At 36.2% G+C, this 15,908-nt stretch overlaps 1 protein-coding gene across 10 annotated transcripts in view; it reads left to right on the top strand.

Moving 5' to 3' along the window:
* The window catches only part of OXR1 (oxidation resistance 1), a 263,783-nt gene that overhangs the window by 211,987 nt on the left and 35,888 nt on the right, over positions 1 to 15,908 (top strand). For all 10 annotated transcript variants that reach the window (XM_071553986.1, XM_071553994.1, XM_071553987.1 and 7 more), the window contains 4 exons: positions 2,432 to 2,584; positions 7,092 to 7,276; positions 10,558 to 11,327; positions 15,102 to 15,270. In XM_071553986.1, the coding sequence (XP_071410087.1) occupies positions 2,432 to 2,584; positions 7,092 to 7,276; positions 10,558 to 11,327; positions 15,102 to 15,270 (1,277 nt within the window). The remainder of the gene's footprint in view (positions 1 to 2,431; positions 2,585 to 7,091; positions 7,277 to 10,557; positions 11,328 to 15,101; positions 15,271 to 15,908) is intronic.

Raw genomic sequence — 15,908 nt, 5'->3', positions numbered from 1 at the left:
CATAGTGACAAGGACATCATTGTTTAATTGGAAGTCTTCCACCAGTATTATTCCTGCTTCTGTGTAATGTGACAATAAGATGAGAAATAGCTGGCTTAGTCAGTGGGCTTGGAGATCAACTGAGGACTCTCACAGCCACTTGCTAAGTTATAGTGTCTCAAAGGTGGCCACATAGGTTTTTGTAGGAAGGTGTATGTAGAAATAGAACTCGTCTCCAGGAGATTTGTTTCTTAATTATACCTTCGTTAACTTTTTCAGCAAAATTCAGTTCAGCGTTCTACAGGTTGTTTGGGTTTTTTGTTTGCTTTCTAATAAAAGTTGAAAGATGCAGGCAAAGGACAAAGTAGTAACAGAGAGGTGATGAACTGAAAACAGTCGTGCATAATGTTCCTAGGTGTGGTTAAAGGCATTCAGCTGCAGTCCGTACTAGTGAATAGAACTGTACAGGGAAGCAGAAAACCAAAGGAAACCTAGGAGTCCACATTTTTAAAAAAGTTATATTAATAACTAAAATTGTCTATAAAATGGAAGCTTTTAAATGTGTGTGAGACTCTAAGCAGGGTTGCTGTGGCTATAAAACAATCATTGGTGCAGTCTGTCTACTATATGGGTACCTTTTATTTGAAAATAACTTTTTTTGTCAATCTGTCTTGTCCCTGGTAGGGTTTCATGTTCACTACTTAGTTGGATATACTGTTAGGCAGCAAGATAGATAACTCTTATTATATTCCCAGGGAGGCTGTGAAAGAAATCCTCTGAAAGTTACATTCAGGCATGTAAATGACTAAAATGGTTGGAAACAGAGTGAATATACCAAAACTATATCATGTCTAACAAAAGTGATTGCTTTCTGTGATGAGATGATAGGCTCAGTAGATGAGGGAAGAGCAGTGTATGTTTCTTACCTTGACTGTAGTCAGGCCTATGACACTGTCCTAAGCAGCCTCGGTAAAATGCTGGGGAAATGTGAACTGAATGGTTGGAGTAAAAGATGGGCTGGAAAATTTGCCAGGATCTTTGTGTTTAAACTTATTCAATATGTGTGTGTGTGATTGTTGATTTTTCTGTAGAATTGTAGAATGGCTTGAGTTGGAAAGGACCTTAAAGATCATCTAGCTCCAAATCCCCTGCCATGGGCAAGGACACCTTCCACTAGACCAGGTTGCACAGAGCTCTATCCTGCCTGTCTTGGACACTGTTTTCTGTGCTGGTGGTGATTTTCAAATCCTTCAAGGTCCCTGAGCCAAGGACTGCTCATCAGAGACATCAAGAGTCTGTAGAGATGAAGTAACAGAAATCTCATGAAGAACAGCTAAGACCTGCCTGGGACAGAAAAGAGGCCCATGTAACAGTGCAGGGTGAGGGTTGGCTAGCTGTGAAGCAGCTTTGCAGAGAAAGACTGAGGGCCAAGGAGAGATTGAGACTAGAGTCCTGGTGGAGATGTTGAACAATGTCTACTTGTGATAGTGCAGTTTGCTCACATACCAGATGGCAGGTGAAAGAGCAATACCAACAGGTTAAGGCAAGAGGAGCTTGTGAAGCTTTATTTGCAGTGTTGTGTCCGCTTCTGGCACCTTCAGCACAAAGCACGTGCTGGAGTGACTCCAGTGGAGGGCCATTAAGATGATCAGAGAATAGAAGTGTATCAGGCACAAGGACTGGCTGGCTGAGATCTGTGGCTGTTCTAGTTTTGGGTTTTTGAACTTTGTTTTGCTGGATAAGAAAATAATGATGGAAAACTAAATTTCTGTGTTGTACTACCTACAGGTGAGAGTGAGAAGAGTAAAGGTCTTCACAAGTTCATAGTAAAATTATGGCCAGCAACAGCTGCAAGTTGCTACACAAGAGGTTCTGGTCAAATAACAGGAGAATGTATTTCACAATGAGAATGGCTAAACACTGGAGCAGGTTTCTTGGAAAGGCTGTAGAATGTCCAGCCTTAAAGATTTAAAATCAACTGGAAGGGCCATGAGCAGCTTGATCCAATGTAGGTTTAGACCTGATTTTGAGCACAGGGCTGGGCTGACCTTCCAACGTAAAGCAGTGTGTAATATTATGGAAGGATTGCAGGAGACCTTTAACAGGACTTCTGTTGAAGTTGGAAAAGAATCCTTTCTGCAAACTTCTGTTCTAATTTTGTATGTGACAGAATATTGAGGGATCTTATGTGTTTTGATTGTTATTTTGATGTTTTTTCCTAGGTAATTCTGATTGTCTTTGCCCAGGTGTATCAGGAGCTCGCTGAGCTGTTCTTCTTATAGACACTGTCAGATCAAAGCAGTACTTCAAGCTGGAGTGGATTTGGAACCTTATTTTTACATTTGTTTTCACATCAAAGAAAAAAGATTGCACAACAGAAATTTTCTAAAAGCTAGTATTTAAAAAGACAAGTTGTTAAGTTCTGATTTGGTTTTTTTGTATTTCCTCTTAGGATCCAGATGGAGTCCAACAGAAAGAGTCAGCTGCTTCACCAGCACATGCATGTGTTCGTCCTACAAGAGTGGTATCATCCACCTCCGAAGAGGAGGAAGCATTTACAGAGAAATTTCTAAAAATAAATTGCAAGTACATCACTAATGGCAAGGTACTGAAACCTTCAGGTGTTACTATATGGGATATAACAATAAAACATATTTAAATCATAAACGATGCAGTAAAATTTAGTCGCAGATGGGTAGATGGATCAGTTTATGTGCATGTATATGTCTATATAAATATATATTTTTTTTAGTCACTTGTTTTCTTTGGGTTCCCCAGGCCACTTGTTTAAGGACATGATTCAAAAGCAGTCGATAGGTGACAAATGTCCCTGATGCCATACTGATACATAATTCTCTTGTGTTAAGGGCATGAGGTCTGTTTGTTCCTTGTGTTGGTATCTCTAATAAGTAATTTTCTTTATGTACAGTGTAGAAGAATATGCCTTATACTATAAGGAAATACATAGCTGTATAGCTTTGTTTCCATTTTTAGTTTGCCTTTAAAGCAGAACAGGGCAAGCAGAAGAAACCTCTGATCTGTAAACAAGCAATTCTGTGTTGTTCTCCGCTGGGTGTAGTATTGTAGAAAATCTTTTTCTTTTTCTTTGAACTACCAGTTACAGTTCTCTCAGTAGTGTCATCACACAAATGGCTCAAAATTAGTGGCACTTTAATTTATCTCCAGTCAGCTCATAGGTGCATGAGTCTTGCACAGACTTTTAGACTGAGAACATCAAAAACCTTTACCTCAGAACACTTTAGAAAAAAACAAGATGTATTGCTCTTCTACCTCAGAGAAATTACTATTAGACACTATTTATGAAAAGTCGTGTAGTACTTCCTCCTTCGCCTGAAGTTTGGGTATATATATAGAAGTACTGCTGATTGTGTTGCTCAGCAATAGGTTTTCAGATAAGCTACTGATAAACAGATTAGTAAGAATCTCCTAAAACTGCTTTTTTTTCTTTTTTTTTGGCTGATGGAAAGAGTTGCCAATCTGTGTGTCTAGGCTTGAAACCTTTTGAGAAATACATGTTTATTGACAAAAATTGTGTGTTACAAGTTGATGAGGCCAGTACTGGAACAGCTTTGTTTGTTACTTTGTTCTACTTTGCAGTTAGTTTTCTTCATTCCTTCATTCTCTCTGTGGGTGATGTCTTTCAGGTTGATCCTAGGCACATCTTTACTCACTACATTCAAGTGCTGTGATGCAGAGGAATTGAGGCCTGTGAGCCTTTGTTAGGTTAAATTGGCTGTACTGGATAGTCATAATTTAGAGTTAAAATTTACAATGTATTATTTGCATGCTATAATTCCTCCATAGAATGCTAAAAGGCACATTAACAGCATCTGTCTCTGACTTGCATCTTTGCAGCCTATTTTCTAAGAGCTTCATGGATAATTGTTTCTGTGTAGTTGTATAATCCATTGCAGTATCAGTCAATACTTGGGGAGGTAGGTGGGAGAGAAATGAGTGCTAACTTGCTCAGATCTGAGTGACACGTTTTTTTAAGTTCAGCATGTAACTTAGCCTTTGTGTCACACATGATAGAAATGTCCTCTGAGTGTTCTCATCCTCTCCTTATTGAGTTTTCTGATAATACAGAATGATAAATTTTCAAAAGTTTTCTAGAGAAAACTTAAAAGATTCATCCTCTGCTTTTCCAGTCTGGAAGTGATTTTGAAGCTCAGAGTTAACTGTTTCATAGGGCTTCAGTTGTGACTCTCGGTTATCACTGTGACTGCTGCTTGTAAACTGAAATCTAGTGAAAGCCTATTTTTCAGTGCATCTAATTATGCAGATGGGCTTTCATTAAGGTAAGACTGTCTCACTTAAGACTGTTTATTTTGTATGTGTTTGGAGTTGGTTTTAGTTGCACTTGTGACAAGCAGCAAGAAATTCTCTGAAATGCTGTGGCTGGAACCTGGAAATGTTTACTCTGTTCACCACACTTGCTCCTTGCTACCTGGCTGTGGGTACTGTTGGAGACAGGGTGTTGAGCACAGTTAAAGACAGGGTCATGTGAATATGCTGCATTCTGTTCAGACAATCAATCAGTGTAACCGGTGTGCTGCACCTTAACTCACTGTTTGCTGCATATGTAGGTGTACCCTCTTAGAGCAGCACTGTTTGCTGCTTCTGTAGAAAAGTGTGCTGCAATGTTCCTTGGAGGCAGAAAAAGGTATCTTAAACATTCTGCTTGATGGAAACTGAAACTAGTAGAGGAGGTGTGATTTCTTGGTTCTTTCTCATGTGTGCTAGTTTACTTGAATTGTTTTGAAAAGTAGTAGGTAAAGGAAAATCACTAATATTAAGGCTTGAAAAAACCCAAACCACCAATTTGAAAATTAGAGCACAGAAAGCACCAAGTGCATTGTTCATGAAGTGAAAAGGAGGACCTTGACAAGGTTCAAAGCTTCTACAAGAAACTAAGAATAAAATAAAATTGTTATCTTTATGATAAAAGCTTCATACATCATGAATTACAGTTTTTATTCAACCATGTGTGTTCAAGAACATAATGGAGTTATTTCAAGAACTCCTCTTTGAAAAGTTCTTACCAGAAGTCCTCTCAAACCTTCTTAAAACTGTTTTACTGAACTGCCTAATCTTTGAGTTTGAACACATCAGTGATAGCTCTAATCTTCCCTTTATAATGATTGTTCAAATTTCTGTCTTGGGTATTGTATAGGATTTAGAACTTCGATTCCTCTCCCACATGTAACATGTGGATAGTGAAAGAATAGAATATTTTGCTTGGAAGAGACCTACAATGATCATTTAATCCAGCTGCCATGAAGGTTATGACCTTGTCTTTTCTGGATCAGATCTATAGAATATTAATAAAATTCCATTTTCATGTGTGGTCATTAATGAAGGAGCTCAGGTATAGAAATGCTGATGCTTTTTTTTTTAAATTATGTACTGAATTTGCAGAAGTAATACTTGTTTAAAGAGAAGAAGTTGTTCTGAGTAGAATCACTGACTTTTGCAGTCATGGTAAATTTGTTTTTCACACTACAGTGCATATAAAAAAATCATTGACCTCTCTTGACAGTCCTTGTCTTGGATGTCCTTTTTTTGCACATTGAAAGTCTATTTCCTCAATACAGTATTGAGAAAGAAATGCCAGTGATAGTTTTGGTTTGGGTTTTTTTTTCAGTCAGCATCTTAAACAATTTGGAATTAGGTAAATATGTTCTGCTGACTTTCAGATCTTTAGTGTATGTTTGACTATAAAGAGACATATAAAACCTGACTATGTACTCAACGACTGAAGACTGAAAGGGATCAAGTCTAAATGCTTGAGCTGCTTTTGAGACTGGTTTTTCTTCCATACGAAGGATACCATTGATCATTGTTGTAGACTCGAAAACTATTTTTGAGGGATGTTCTTATAACTTGCACTTTTGTTTTTACTATATGGCATCTTTGTTTTTCTACTGTAAAGGTTATCAACTCTCACCGAGGAACAAATTTCTGAAGTTGGGAAGGATTGTAGCAATAGTTCCTGCCGCCCTGATGCATCTTTTGAAACAAAACTGAAAACAAACAATCCCCCCAATGCATAATGTTTGTAATCACTGTGAATGTTTTATCAGTAAGCCGAATATTTATTCATTTCCTGAAATGTTTCAGCAGCACATAGAATGACTCTGATCCAATTCTTGCACAAAAGTTTTGAATGTCTGTCCAGATTTGTAAAGTCTTCAAGATTCAAGATCAGTAACTGAAGGATCCCTGTAATTCTACTTAAAGCTAGATTTTCTCCAATTCATAGTTTTAGCTCAAACTCTACTGTTCTAACAGTTAAAGAAATTTTTGAACTAGGCAACTGGTGTTGGTGTTTTCATATGTTTCTAGCATTTTGTTTTAAAAAAAGTTCAACATACTGTAAATATTTTCCTTTTTACGCTTGTATAATCCTACAATTCATAGCTATCAATGTTAAAAACTTTTATTTTCAAGGTTTAAAATCTCCTTATATTCATGTACTACACCAGTATCTTCTTTAAAAAAATCTTCAATGTATTTTATTCTAGTTTCATTCTGTAAACATATTTTTCTGATCAGTCAACAGGTCAATTAACTTAGAATGACTTGCATTGGCTACTTTGTTACTTTTGTGAAAGAAAATTAAGATAAATGACAATTTTTGATGGTCTCTTTTTTTTGTTCTCCATATAAGTAGCAGAAAGTGAGAAGCGTTAGGAGTCTAAGTTTCAGACAATGCTTGAAATTGCTTGCAAACCTACCAGTTTAGCCCTGTGATTCTCTGGGAAGGATATCTCCTTACCTTGGAGATGCTGTTTAGTGAATCTATTAGGGTGCAAGGGTTTCTGTTATTTTACTAAACCCAGTTACTGATCAGTTGTGAGGAACAAAACTTTTCTTTGGGCAAAGTAGGTGGCATTAATTTGCTTCCATAGAAAAAAGTTACATTTCTACATGACTGCAAAACACAAGAAACTGTATCAGGTTGCTAAAATATAAATAAAAATATGCTTTAAAAATAGAACATGTCTCTTTCCTACTAAGAAAAGCATCTACTGAGAATAAGCCGAAATATGAAGGAGAAAAATTACCACTTCTTTTCCCTCTCATTCTAGGGTACAGTCAATGGTGTGCTGCTAGTGACGCCAAATAATATAATGTTTGATCCTCATAAAATGGATCCTCTGGTCCAAGAGAACGGCTGTGAAGAGTATGGCATCATGTGTCCAATGGAAGAAGTGATGTCAGCTGCTCTGTATAAGGAAATTGTGGACAGCAAAATTAAGGATTCATTGAGCATGTAAGATAGAATAGTATTTGTAAAGCTTTGAGTAAATCTGAACTGTAGCCATATGTTGACCATACAAAACTAGCAAATCAGCATTTTCCTTATTTTCCTTGTTAACAAAGAACATCAAAGATTGGCTTGGAAAAACCCTATAGAAAACTTGCTTTCCTTGAAGTTCTCCCATCCTACATAAGATACAGAATAAATCCTCTTCTATTATACATGGATTGTAGTTTTGTCCAGTAGTCTCTTCTAAAGATCAGTGTATAGCAAGAGGTATCACATGACTTCCTCTGCCCTGTCCCCACTATGGAAACAGTAATGGATGTGTTTGATTCTTCAGTAATTAAAATCTGGTGTATGAAACAGAAAAGTGAAATTTAAAACTGTCTTCGGTGTAAAATCTTCATTGTTTACCATTTTCCACTTGCTTCTCAAACTCATGTTGCTCAAGTAGCTGTAAGTTTTCTAAGATTTGTGTATATTTTCATGGGATTAGGAGTATATGTTTTCCCTTTCTAGCTAGGGGAGAGACTGCATATTCACATTTAGATGTTGCTTTGTTTGGGGTAAACAGTGAATTTGCATCGGTTAGTTTTAATCACTGGTGTTTAGCCTGGCAGGCATTTAAAACCAACTTTAAACAGCATTATTAAAAATCTTTGTTCCGTTCTAATTTTTTTTACCGTTCTCTGAAGTAGGATAAATTCTGTCTTTAAAAACCAAAATGGATTAAAAAAAACCAAAACCAACAAGCTTGTCCTCCTTACCTATTGCAGCTGATAAAGAACAAACATTTGCAGATTGCCTTGACTATCTACCTATAACCAAGGCAGAGTTGACTAGATGTATGAGACTGTAAACCTGTTTGCCTGAGTGTAAGTCTTCAAAAATGCAGCTCTTTTAACCAAGGGTCAAAGATAGTCAGAACTCTGAAAAATACCCTTTTACAGTTCTTGTCAATAATGCACTAAGCACATCTTTCTCAAAAGTCTTAAATATCTGGACACCCAGAAGTAGTAAGATGCCTTGTACCATTTTTAAGCTCAGTTCTGGCATAAATCTGGTGGTGAACTGGTATCTTGGCTGCCTGAAGTCATGTGTCTATTGAAAGAGCAACTGAAATACATGTTGCTACACCTTATTGTGACTTTGGAGTTTTTGATATAGAATGATGATGCCGTCAGCATGATTGCTTAAAATTTATTTTCCAGACTGAGTTTTAAAAAGTTGCTCACAGTTTCTACTTCAATGGATACACAGTGGAAGGAAAAAGATAATGAAGATTTGATGACTCTTTTTAACCTACATATTTGAATCATAATATCATAGTTGCAAAACAAGTGGGTTGTTTTTCGGGCATGTTGAGCTTGTTAATGACTTAGTAATGACTTAGAAATCATGCCCTTTTTGGTTTTGTGCTCGTGTAGCACATGTGTTTTGTTTATAATATGAATGCATATGGAATGAAAACATGTTAGTTACTAAAAGGTCACACTGTGTGTTCAGAGCCCTGTATGTCGAAATTGATTTATATTTCCTGTCAACTTTATAAATTATTAGATGGAACACTAACTTCTAGTGTTTTCTTCAATCCCAGCATTTTTGTACCTTAACCTCATAAAAATGTGAGGCACATTTGTAAATTTGAGGGAAAATAGAAAATTAAATTTAGGTCTGTAAACACACAAGTCCCAACAGCTCCAGCTAGATCTGACTAGACCAGTGTCTTGAGGTATTTGAGGTTTAAGTCATGTTTTCTCACTGTTTTTTTTTACTAAATATTGCACTGTTAAAATTAATTCTCCTCTCCCAATTTTGCCAGCTGTCAAATTTGCCAACTGTCAAACCTTTATAAACTTGGGAAAACAATCTTAGTATTCAGATTATTGATATGGGAAATGATCATGAACCTGGTGGATTCTTTAGTTCTTAAAACTGCAATTGCATGTTGTATAGTTTTCATATATAAGCCATATCTATGATGAAACAGGACAAAAAATATATCAGACCACATACAGGTGTTTTCCAGATTTCACAAGCCTGCATAGTGCTTGTATAAGAGCGCCTACTAGCACAGTCCTGAAAAATCAAGGAAATGGCCCAGTCTAATAGGCAGTAAATTCTAAAGTCTAACCTACATGCTTTGTAAGCTGAATGACTCCATCAGCAAAAGTATAATATCAGATCCATCTTAACACTTGGATAAGAGAGGGTGCATATGCTTTGCAAAAACATTTTGAATTTCAGCAATGTCTCAGTAATATGACCTAACTGAATAAGGTTTTATAGAACTGTGGAGTGAATATATTATCCTTCAAGATAGGAGATTAATGTACAACTTTTTAAAAGCATTTCATACTAGGTAGTGGAAGAGGCCATGTGATAGCAAGGAAGTTGACACTGAGAACTCTAGTGAAGAGAATGTTTAAACATGAGACTTTTTTATGAAGGTTATGTGCTACTCAGGAGTTTTTTTGACAAAGGGGAAATGTTTGAGTTCTGTAGATATAGTTGAGCATGTTCACAGTACCTTTCTAGTCCTTCTCTTCTAAAACTCAGAATTTCTGGTTATCTTATCTTGAAATGGAGGTTTAAGTAGAGACTGTTTCATATGGGGAAAATAATACTTGCTTTTTAATTGTGCTCCTTAGCAACATCTTCAGTTGTACCAAGTAGTTTGGGGTTCATTTTGCCAAGTCAGAGTACCCTCAAAGTTGGGTACCTGCTAAAGACGCTAATCCCTGTTTTAGGTATTTCCTGTGGGCAGAATAGAAGATCTATGTTGATGGTTCCTGTTGTTCTGCATTGACTGTCTTAGCTACAGTTAGACCAGATGATTTCTGCCACTCACTTCTTACCTGTGAGCTAGGTGGCAACTTCCTCATGGGGTGAGGCAGATCTGTACAATTGTACTGGCTTCTTTGGTAGACAAAAAAGATTTTGAATGATTTTTGCCTTTAGAGATAATGGTTATGTGTAGCTTTTTGTTGTTTGTACTTGGACTTTTATTTTATTTTTACACTTTAAAGGTCTCAAACAATCTAGTTGTTTTCATGGGAGAGCTCCTTGTGAAAGTAATGTCACAACCTTGGGAAGTCCTGTCATGCTGGCAAAAGGTCTGCCATGTTTACTGTTACAGGGTTATATTTTACTCTTGTTTATTACTAATGCTGTGGATTTAGTTGTTTTTTTGGATTTTGTTCTTTTAGGAGCTTAACCAAAACTTAATAAAGAAATAAGCTTGATATAAAAGGTAATTGTTATAACAATGTTCTTTTTTTGCCCAATAGAGATGTAGAACAGCTGTCAGTAAGAGAACTTTGCCATTCCAAGAAAGCTGCAAAGAGCAATACAGATGAACTGGATTCCAGAGTTCAGGATACAGGCAATGACAGTGCTAGTACTGCCCCAAGGAGCACAGAGGAGTCTCTTTCAGAAGACGTATTCACAGAATCAGAACTCTCTCCAATACGTGAGGAACTTGTTTCCTCAGATGAACTTCGACAAGAAAAATCTTCTGGAGCATCGTCAGAATCTGTCCAAACAATAAACCAGACTAGTGCTGAATGTTTAACAGTCATTTCAGACTCAAATGAAGCTGCCAGTGACTTAAAGCCCAGTGCTGTAGGTGTTAAACAGTTTGGTACCCACTTAAGTTTAGAAAGTGCTAAAATGTCTATTAAGGGGGGACAGGAACCTGGTGAAAATACTGCAGATGTCTCCCAGCAGTCTTTACAAAGATCACACAGTAGTGAGGAGCGTGGCACAGAGGCAGAAGTTGGCAAGGATCAAGATTCCTCACTTGGAAAAGAACCAGATAATGACGAGGAATCTCCACATTGTGAAGATACCACAGAGTCTCAACAGAAAGAGGCAGCTAGCAAAGGAAAAGTAGTGAGAGAGCAAACTCAAGACTCAGAGGCAGAAGTTGAAGAACTCCGCAAACTCTGGAAGACACACACTATGCAACAAACAAAACAGCAAAGAGAAAACATGCAACAGGATTCACAAAAAGAAATCAGTCAGAAAACTGTATCTGCAGGAGATGGGAGGTTAGAAGGTGAGTCAGTGGGTATTTATGGATACAGCATTAGCCTTTGGATTTACAATGTATCACCCTGCAGTTCACTAGAAGTTTTGTGGTTTGTTTTCATTCAGTGTGCACATCTCCCCATATATTGGTTGTATTCTTCATTGGCTTGAAGATAGGCCAGAGTTAAACCACATAAACTAGTGAAGAAAATATTGCTCAGGAAATTGAGCTTTGTTACTATAATTTTTCCTAATTGAAATTATATCTATGGTTATATTGAATCACAGTATCTTTGTAGGGGAATTTTAAACAAGCCTATAAAATTCAGGTCTATGATGCATTGGTCACTATACAGCTCACAATTAAAAATATTCTTTAGCAATCAGCTAGCTGTCACTTAAATTTTGATCCCAGTGTACATGCACGTGAATGCATTTCAGGGAATTAATTGGTTATTTATAGCCTGTCTACCACAATTGTGGTTAAGGTTTATGGTGTGAGCAACAGATGCCAAAGTCTTAACACCGGGTGTGATACTTAAAGAATTTTGTTTCACTTGCATCTTGTCATACTTTCAAAGCAACTAGAAACAAGGGTAAGTGCCCAAAAAGCATTTCACAGGACAAGTAAGAGCTAGATGATAAGAAACTAATGCTAGGGATATGGGGAACAACTAGATTTTATTCCTGAGTACCTTTATTCTTCTGCAAAGATCGAGGCCGGGCTTTACTAACTGGAAGTTATCCTTGAGGTCTGTTGAAGTCTTTTCATACAGAAAAATGCTGTGCCTTTAAGCAACATAAATGCTTCTCTGTATATTTGATTTTGTTTTTAAAAAATTTCTTGTCACTTTCTGGTGCCTTATCATCTCACTAGTGGAGGTAAATAAGCTAGTTGTTTTAATTTGCAATGTTTTGTGGACTAGAAAAAGTCTATTAGTGCATGACAGACATTAAAAATAGTTCATTTGAAGGGCAGATTCTTTGTTAATTAAAAGTTGAAATTATATTCAATAGAGAAGTATAGTCTCTGGCTGGCAAATTTGTCTTGCACTTCAGAATTTGATATAGTAGTTTCTGCTGGGTTTGTCTTTGGTTTTTTTTTTCTTCCATTGAGGAAGTAACTGAATTTTGAAATTTGAAGCAGATGAATGCTTGCATCATTCTGTGATAAGTTTACTTCTAATATTTACGGCATAAAAATCATTCTTCTGGCAAATATGTCAGCGAGCAGTAGTTGCTGGTTGTGGCATAAATATGGCTGGTTGTGATGCAAATACTTAGTGTTCTTTGCCATAATTGCTGCTTTTATTGCAATTGAATATTATTTGTAATTCAGTTACATTAAATACTTTCGTTTTGGTTTTCTAAAATATATTACCAGAGTGTCTGCAGGTTTTTTATGTGTTGTGATCTGCACATTCTGCACAGTCTCACAGAAGAATGCTGGCTAGAAACCTGCGTACCCTGTTACAGCCTTGCTGAAGTTTGAGAGGCAAAGTAGAAAGACAAAAAAATAATTTTAAAAAAGATTCCTTTTTGGAGATTTGTACCAATTACTTCAGTTCAGCTTCGACAGAAATTGCATGTTTGTTTTTCTTGCACATTGTGTTAGCAGTGTGCAAATAAACCAGTAAATTAAGAATTAATATTTCTCAGTCTAGATAGATTTGGTGAATCTTCTACAGGTACAATTAAATAGAACGAAGGTAAAAACAGATATGCTGTTTAACTCTTGAAAGCTGTCAGACTGAAAATGACACATTTATTAACAGTAGGTCACTAAAAATACTGTGTCATTTAAAATACCATAAACACTGTCAAGTATCCTATCTCAGAATAAAACTCTGAAGTAGTCATACTATGTTTTGGATCATTAAGATACCTAGATAGTCTTTTTATCTCTTATATAGCAAGAACCTTGTGGAATTTTTCCTCTTTGGTGGGAGTTTGAAGCATTTAGGGGTTTGAGAACTACTATTTCTTCATCTTTGCAGAGATCAAATGTTTCTGAGTTTGGAATTAATTATCTATTTCTTTGTATTTACAGCTGATGCAATGCAAGTAGATAATTATGAGTAGACTAGAATAACTAAAGAGGTCTCCCTTGTATCTATTTTTAATTTTTTATTAACCAGGTCTCTGTTATACCCTCCTATTTTAACAGACACTTATGTTAACCATTGGACTGAAATAAAGGTAGATATAGTTGATACATTGAAAAAAATGTAATGGTCTGTAGTTTTCTGTGTGTATTAACAAGCTGAAATACCATTGATGATAACATGCCTGTTTGCTGCTTAGCTAAATATTTGCAGAGATTGAAAGGGAAAATAAGAAGCATGAGAAACAAAATAGTCATTGCTGAAAACTTTTCTCATTAAATCCATATCAAATATACAAGAAAATATATGAGAAACACACCAAAAAAAGAGCATCTTAAATATCATTTTTGAGGCTTAGGGTCAGGGCTAAATTGCTGGTTTTCATTCTGTCTGCTGGCTGGAACTATAATCCTACTTTTCTGAGCTCAGAGAAGTTCTAAAGGGCTGCATCTGAAGGACCAAAATACCAAATATCAGATCATTTTAAGAGGACTTATCTAACACTGCCGCAAAGTTCATGTGCCAGTCCTACGAAACAGACTTTTTTGTTTCTTTTAGTGGTTTTTTTTCAATCTGGAAATTCATCTTTGAGTTTAAACATTTATAAAATACTTGGAAATAATGCATGTTATGCCTAACTTGCCATAGTGTATACAGCAGGCATAATTCTAAAATGTTGACTGAAAATAAGGAGGCTCACTTTTAAATATTTACTGGGGAAAAAAATATTCTTTAGTGGAACGGTGCTTTTCTAAACTTTGTTGAAAACATACAGTTGCGATGTTTATAGATCAAGAAGCTTAGTGAATCTTTGGTCTGCATAGACACTGAGGAAGAACTTCATCTGTAAAGGAAAGATGAGGGTCCTAGAAAACTGGAATATAATCTGCACGTACATGTAATATGACAGGTAGTATAAATCTTTTGTTGTCATAACTGATGACAAAAACTCTTATGTTTACATTTTCCTTCCTTGGTTTATGAAAACCTCTTGTGGCTATAGGATTTGAGCAATTAATCAAGTAAAAAAATCAATTTTAAGACACCTTCTTCCTTTACCTTGTGCTGACTGGGCAATCCAGACCTTGAGGGTAATCATACAATGCTATTAGTTCAATGAAATATATTGCTGAAGGGAAAAACCTGTACTGCAACATCCAGTGTATACTTCCTCCTGAGGTCATGTTCATACCATTGAGGTGTTTGATGTAGCTAACAAAGTAAAATCCATCTTAATCCTGTATTAGTAGTGCTAAATGTTTTCTGTTGTAAACAAAAAGTGACTAATGTACAGGTGTAACATGTGTGAATCAAGCCAAAGTATTTATTTAACCCTGTCTCTTTTGCATGTATGTGGGATAGATGTGTAATAGCCGAGAGTTGTCTGATTCAGTGTTGTGGGGAATGCATTGAGGTTACCTTCTGAATACTTTTCAAGCATGGATGAAATAGTATTGTAATGTGATCTGCAAAGGGAAGCAGAAATGAATATTGGAACTATTTAATGTGTTGTGCCCTGACATAAATTCTGTTGATGCAATTTAGGTAATAGGCAAGTAATTATCACTACTTACGTTATTCCATCTCCCATTGCTTGTTTATACATATGTCCTATATATCTGTACTGCCCAATTAGTTAGTGATTTTGTTAAGCTCTTTTGTACATTGTGGTTAGCTTGCTTTTGCTTTATCAATAGGGTCTTCTATTACAAAAGAAAAAAGAAGACATCGATCTCACAAGTTTCTCCTTCTCAGGGTTGGAAAACCCATGAGAAAAACATTTGTTTCTCAAGCAAGTGCATCAATGCAACAGTATGCCCAGAGGGACAAAAAACACGAGTACTGGTTTGCTGTTCCACAAGAAAGGTAAGATGGAGGTAAATGTAAAAGTCAACACATTGCAATAGGTCTTTGAGCTTTATTTTTGTGTCATTCAAAATTTTTCATTGACTGTATCTATAATGCATCACAAAAAAGGATCAACATCTGAAGATATTGTTGATTGGCTTGTATTTGTCACTGGGATACCTCATTACCTTACTGAAATTTTACTGATTCACTTGAATTCCTTGTACATTCAGCAATAGTTTCTCATGATGTTATTTAGGTTTTTGTTTGTAGCAAGTAAATACTGAAAGAAAGATTCAAGTCAGTGATGTCTGGTGGAGGAAGTGAGGTTTGCAACAAAGTTTTTATTGTCATTACCTGTGCTTTCCATTATTAGGAAACTCTCTAAGAGTTCTGTCTACTTCTTAGAGCTCTGACTTCAGAAAAGCTGGCTGGGGCCCCTTTATCTTATCGTTATATATGGAACCTAAAACCTTTACAGGAAGCAACTTCATCATGTCTGCTGGAAAAAATATCTAAATTTGTTGCACTCAGTCATGAGATGTCCATGCTCACTTAGTGGTACAATCTTGTATTCTGAAATGATCTTTACTAAAAAGATGTGGCTTATTTTGAACTTGAAGGTGATTTTTTGGGGGGTATTACATCCTTGTCAA

This window comes from Pithys albifrons, chromosome 4 (assembly GCF_047495875.1).
Source record: "Pithys albifrons albifrons isolate INPA30051 chromosome 4, PitAlb_v1, whole genome shotgun sequence".
NCBI lineage: Eukaryota > Metazoa > Chordata > Aves > Passeriformes > Thamnophilidae > Pithys > Pithys albifrons.
This window is presented reverse-complemented; position numbering and strand designations above follow the sequence as displayed.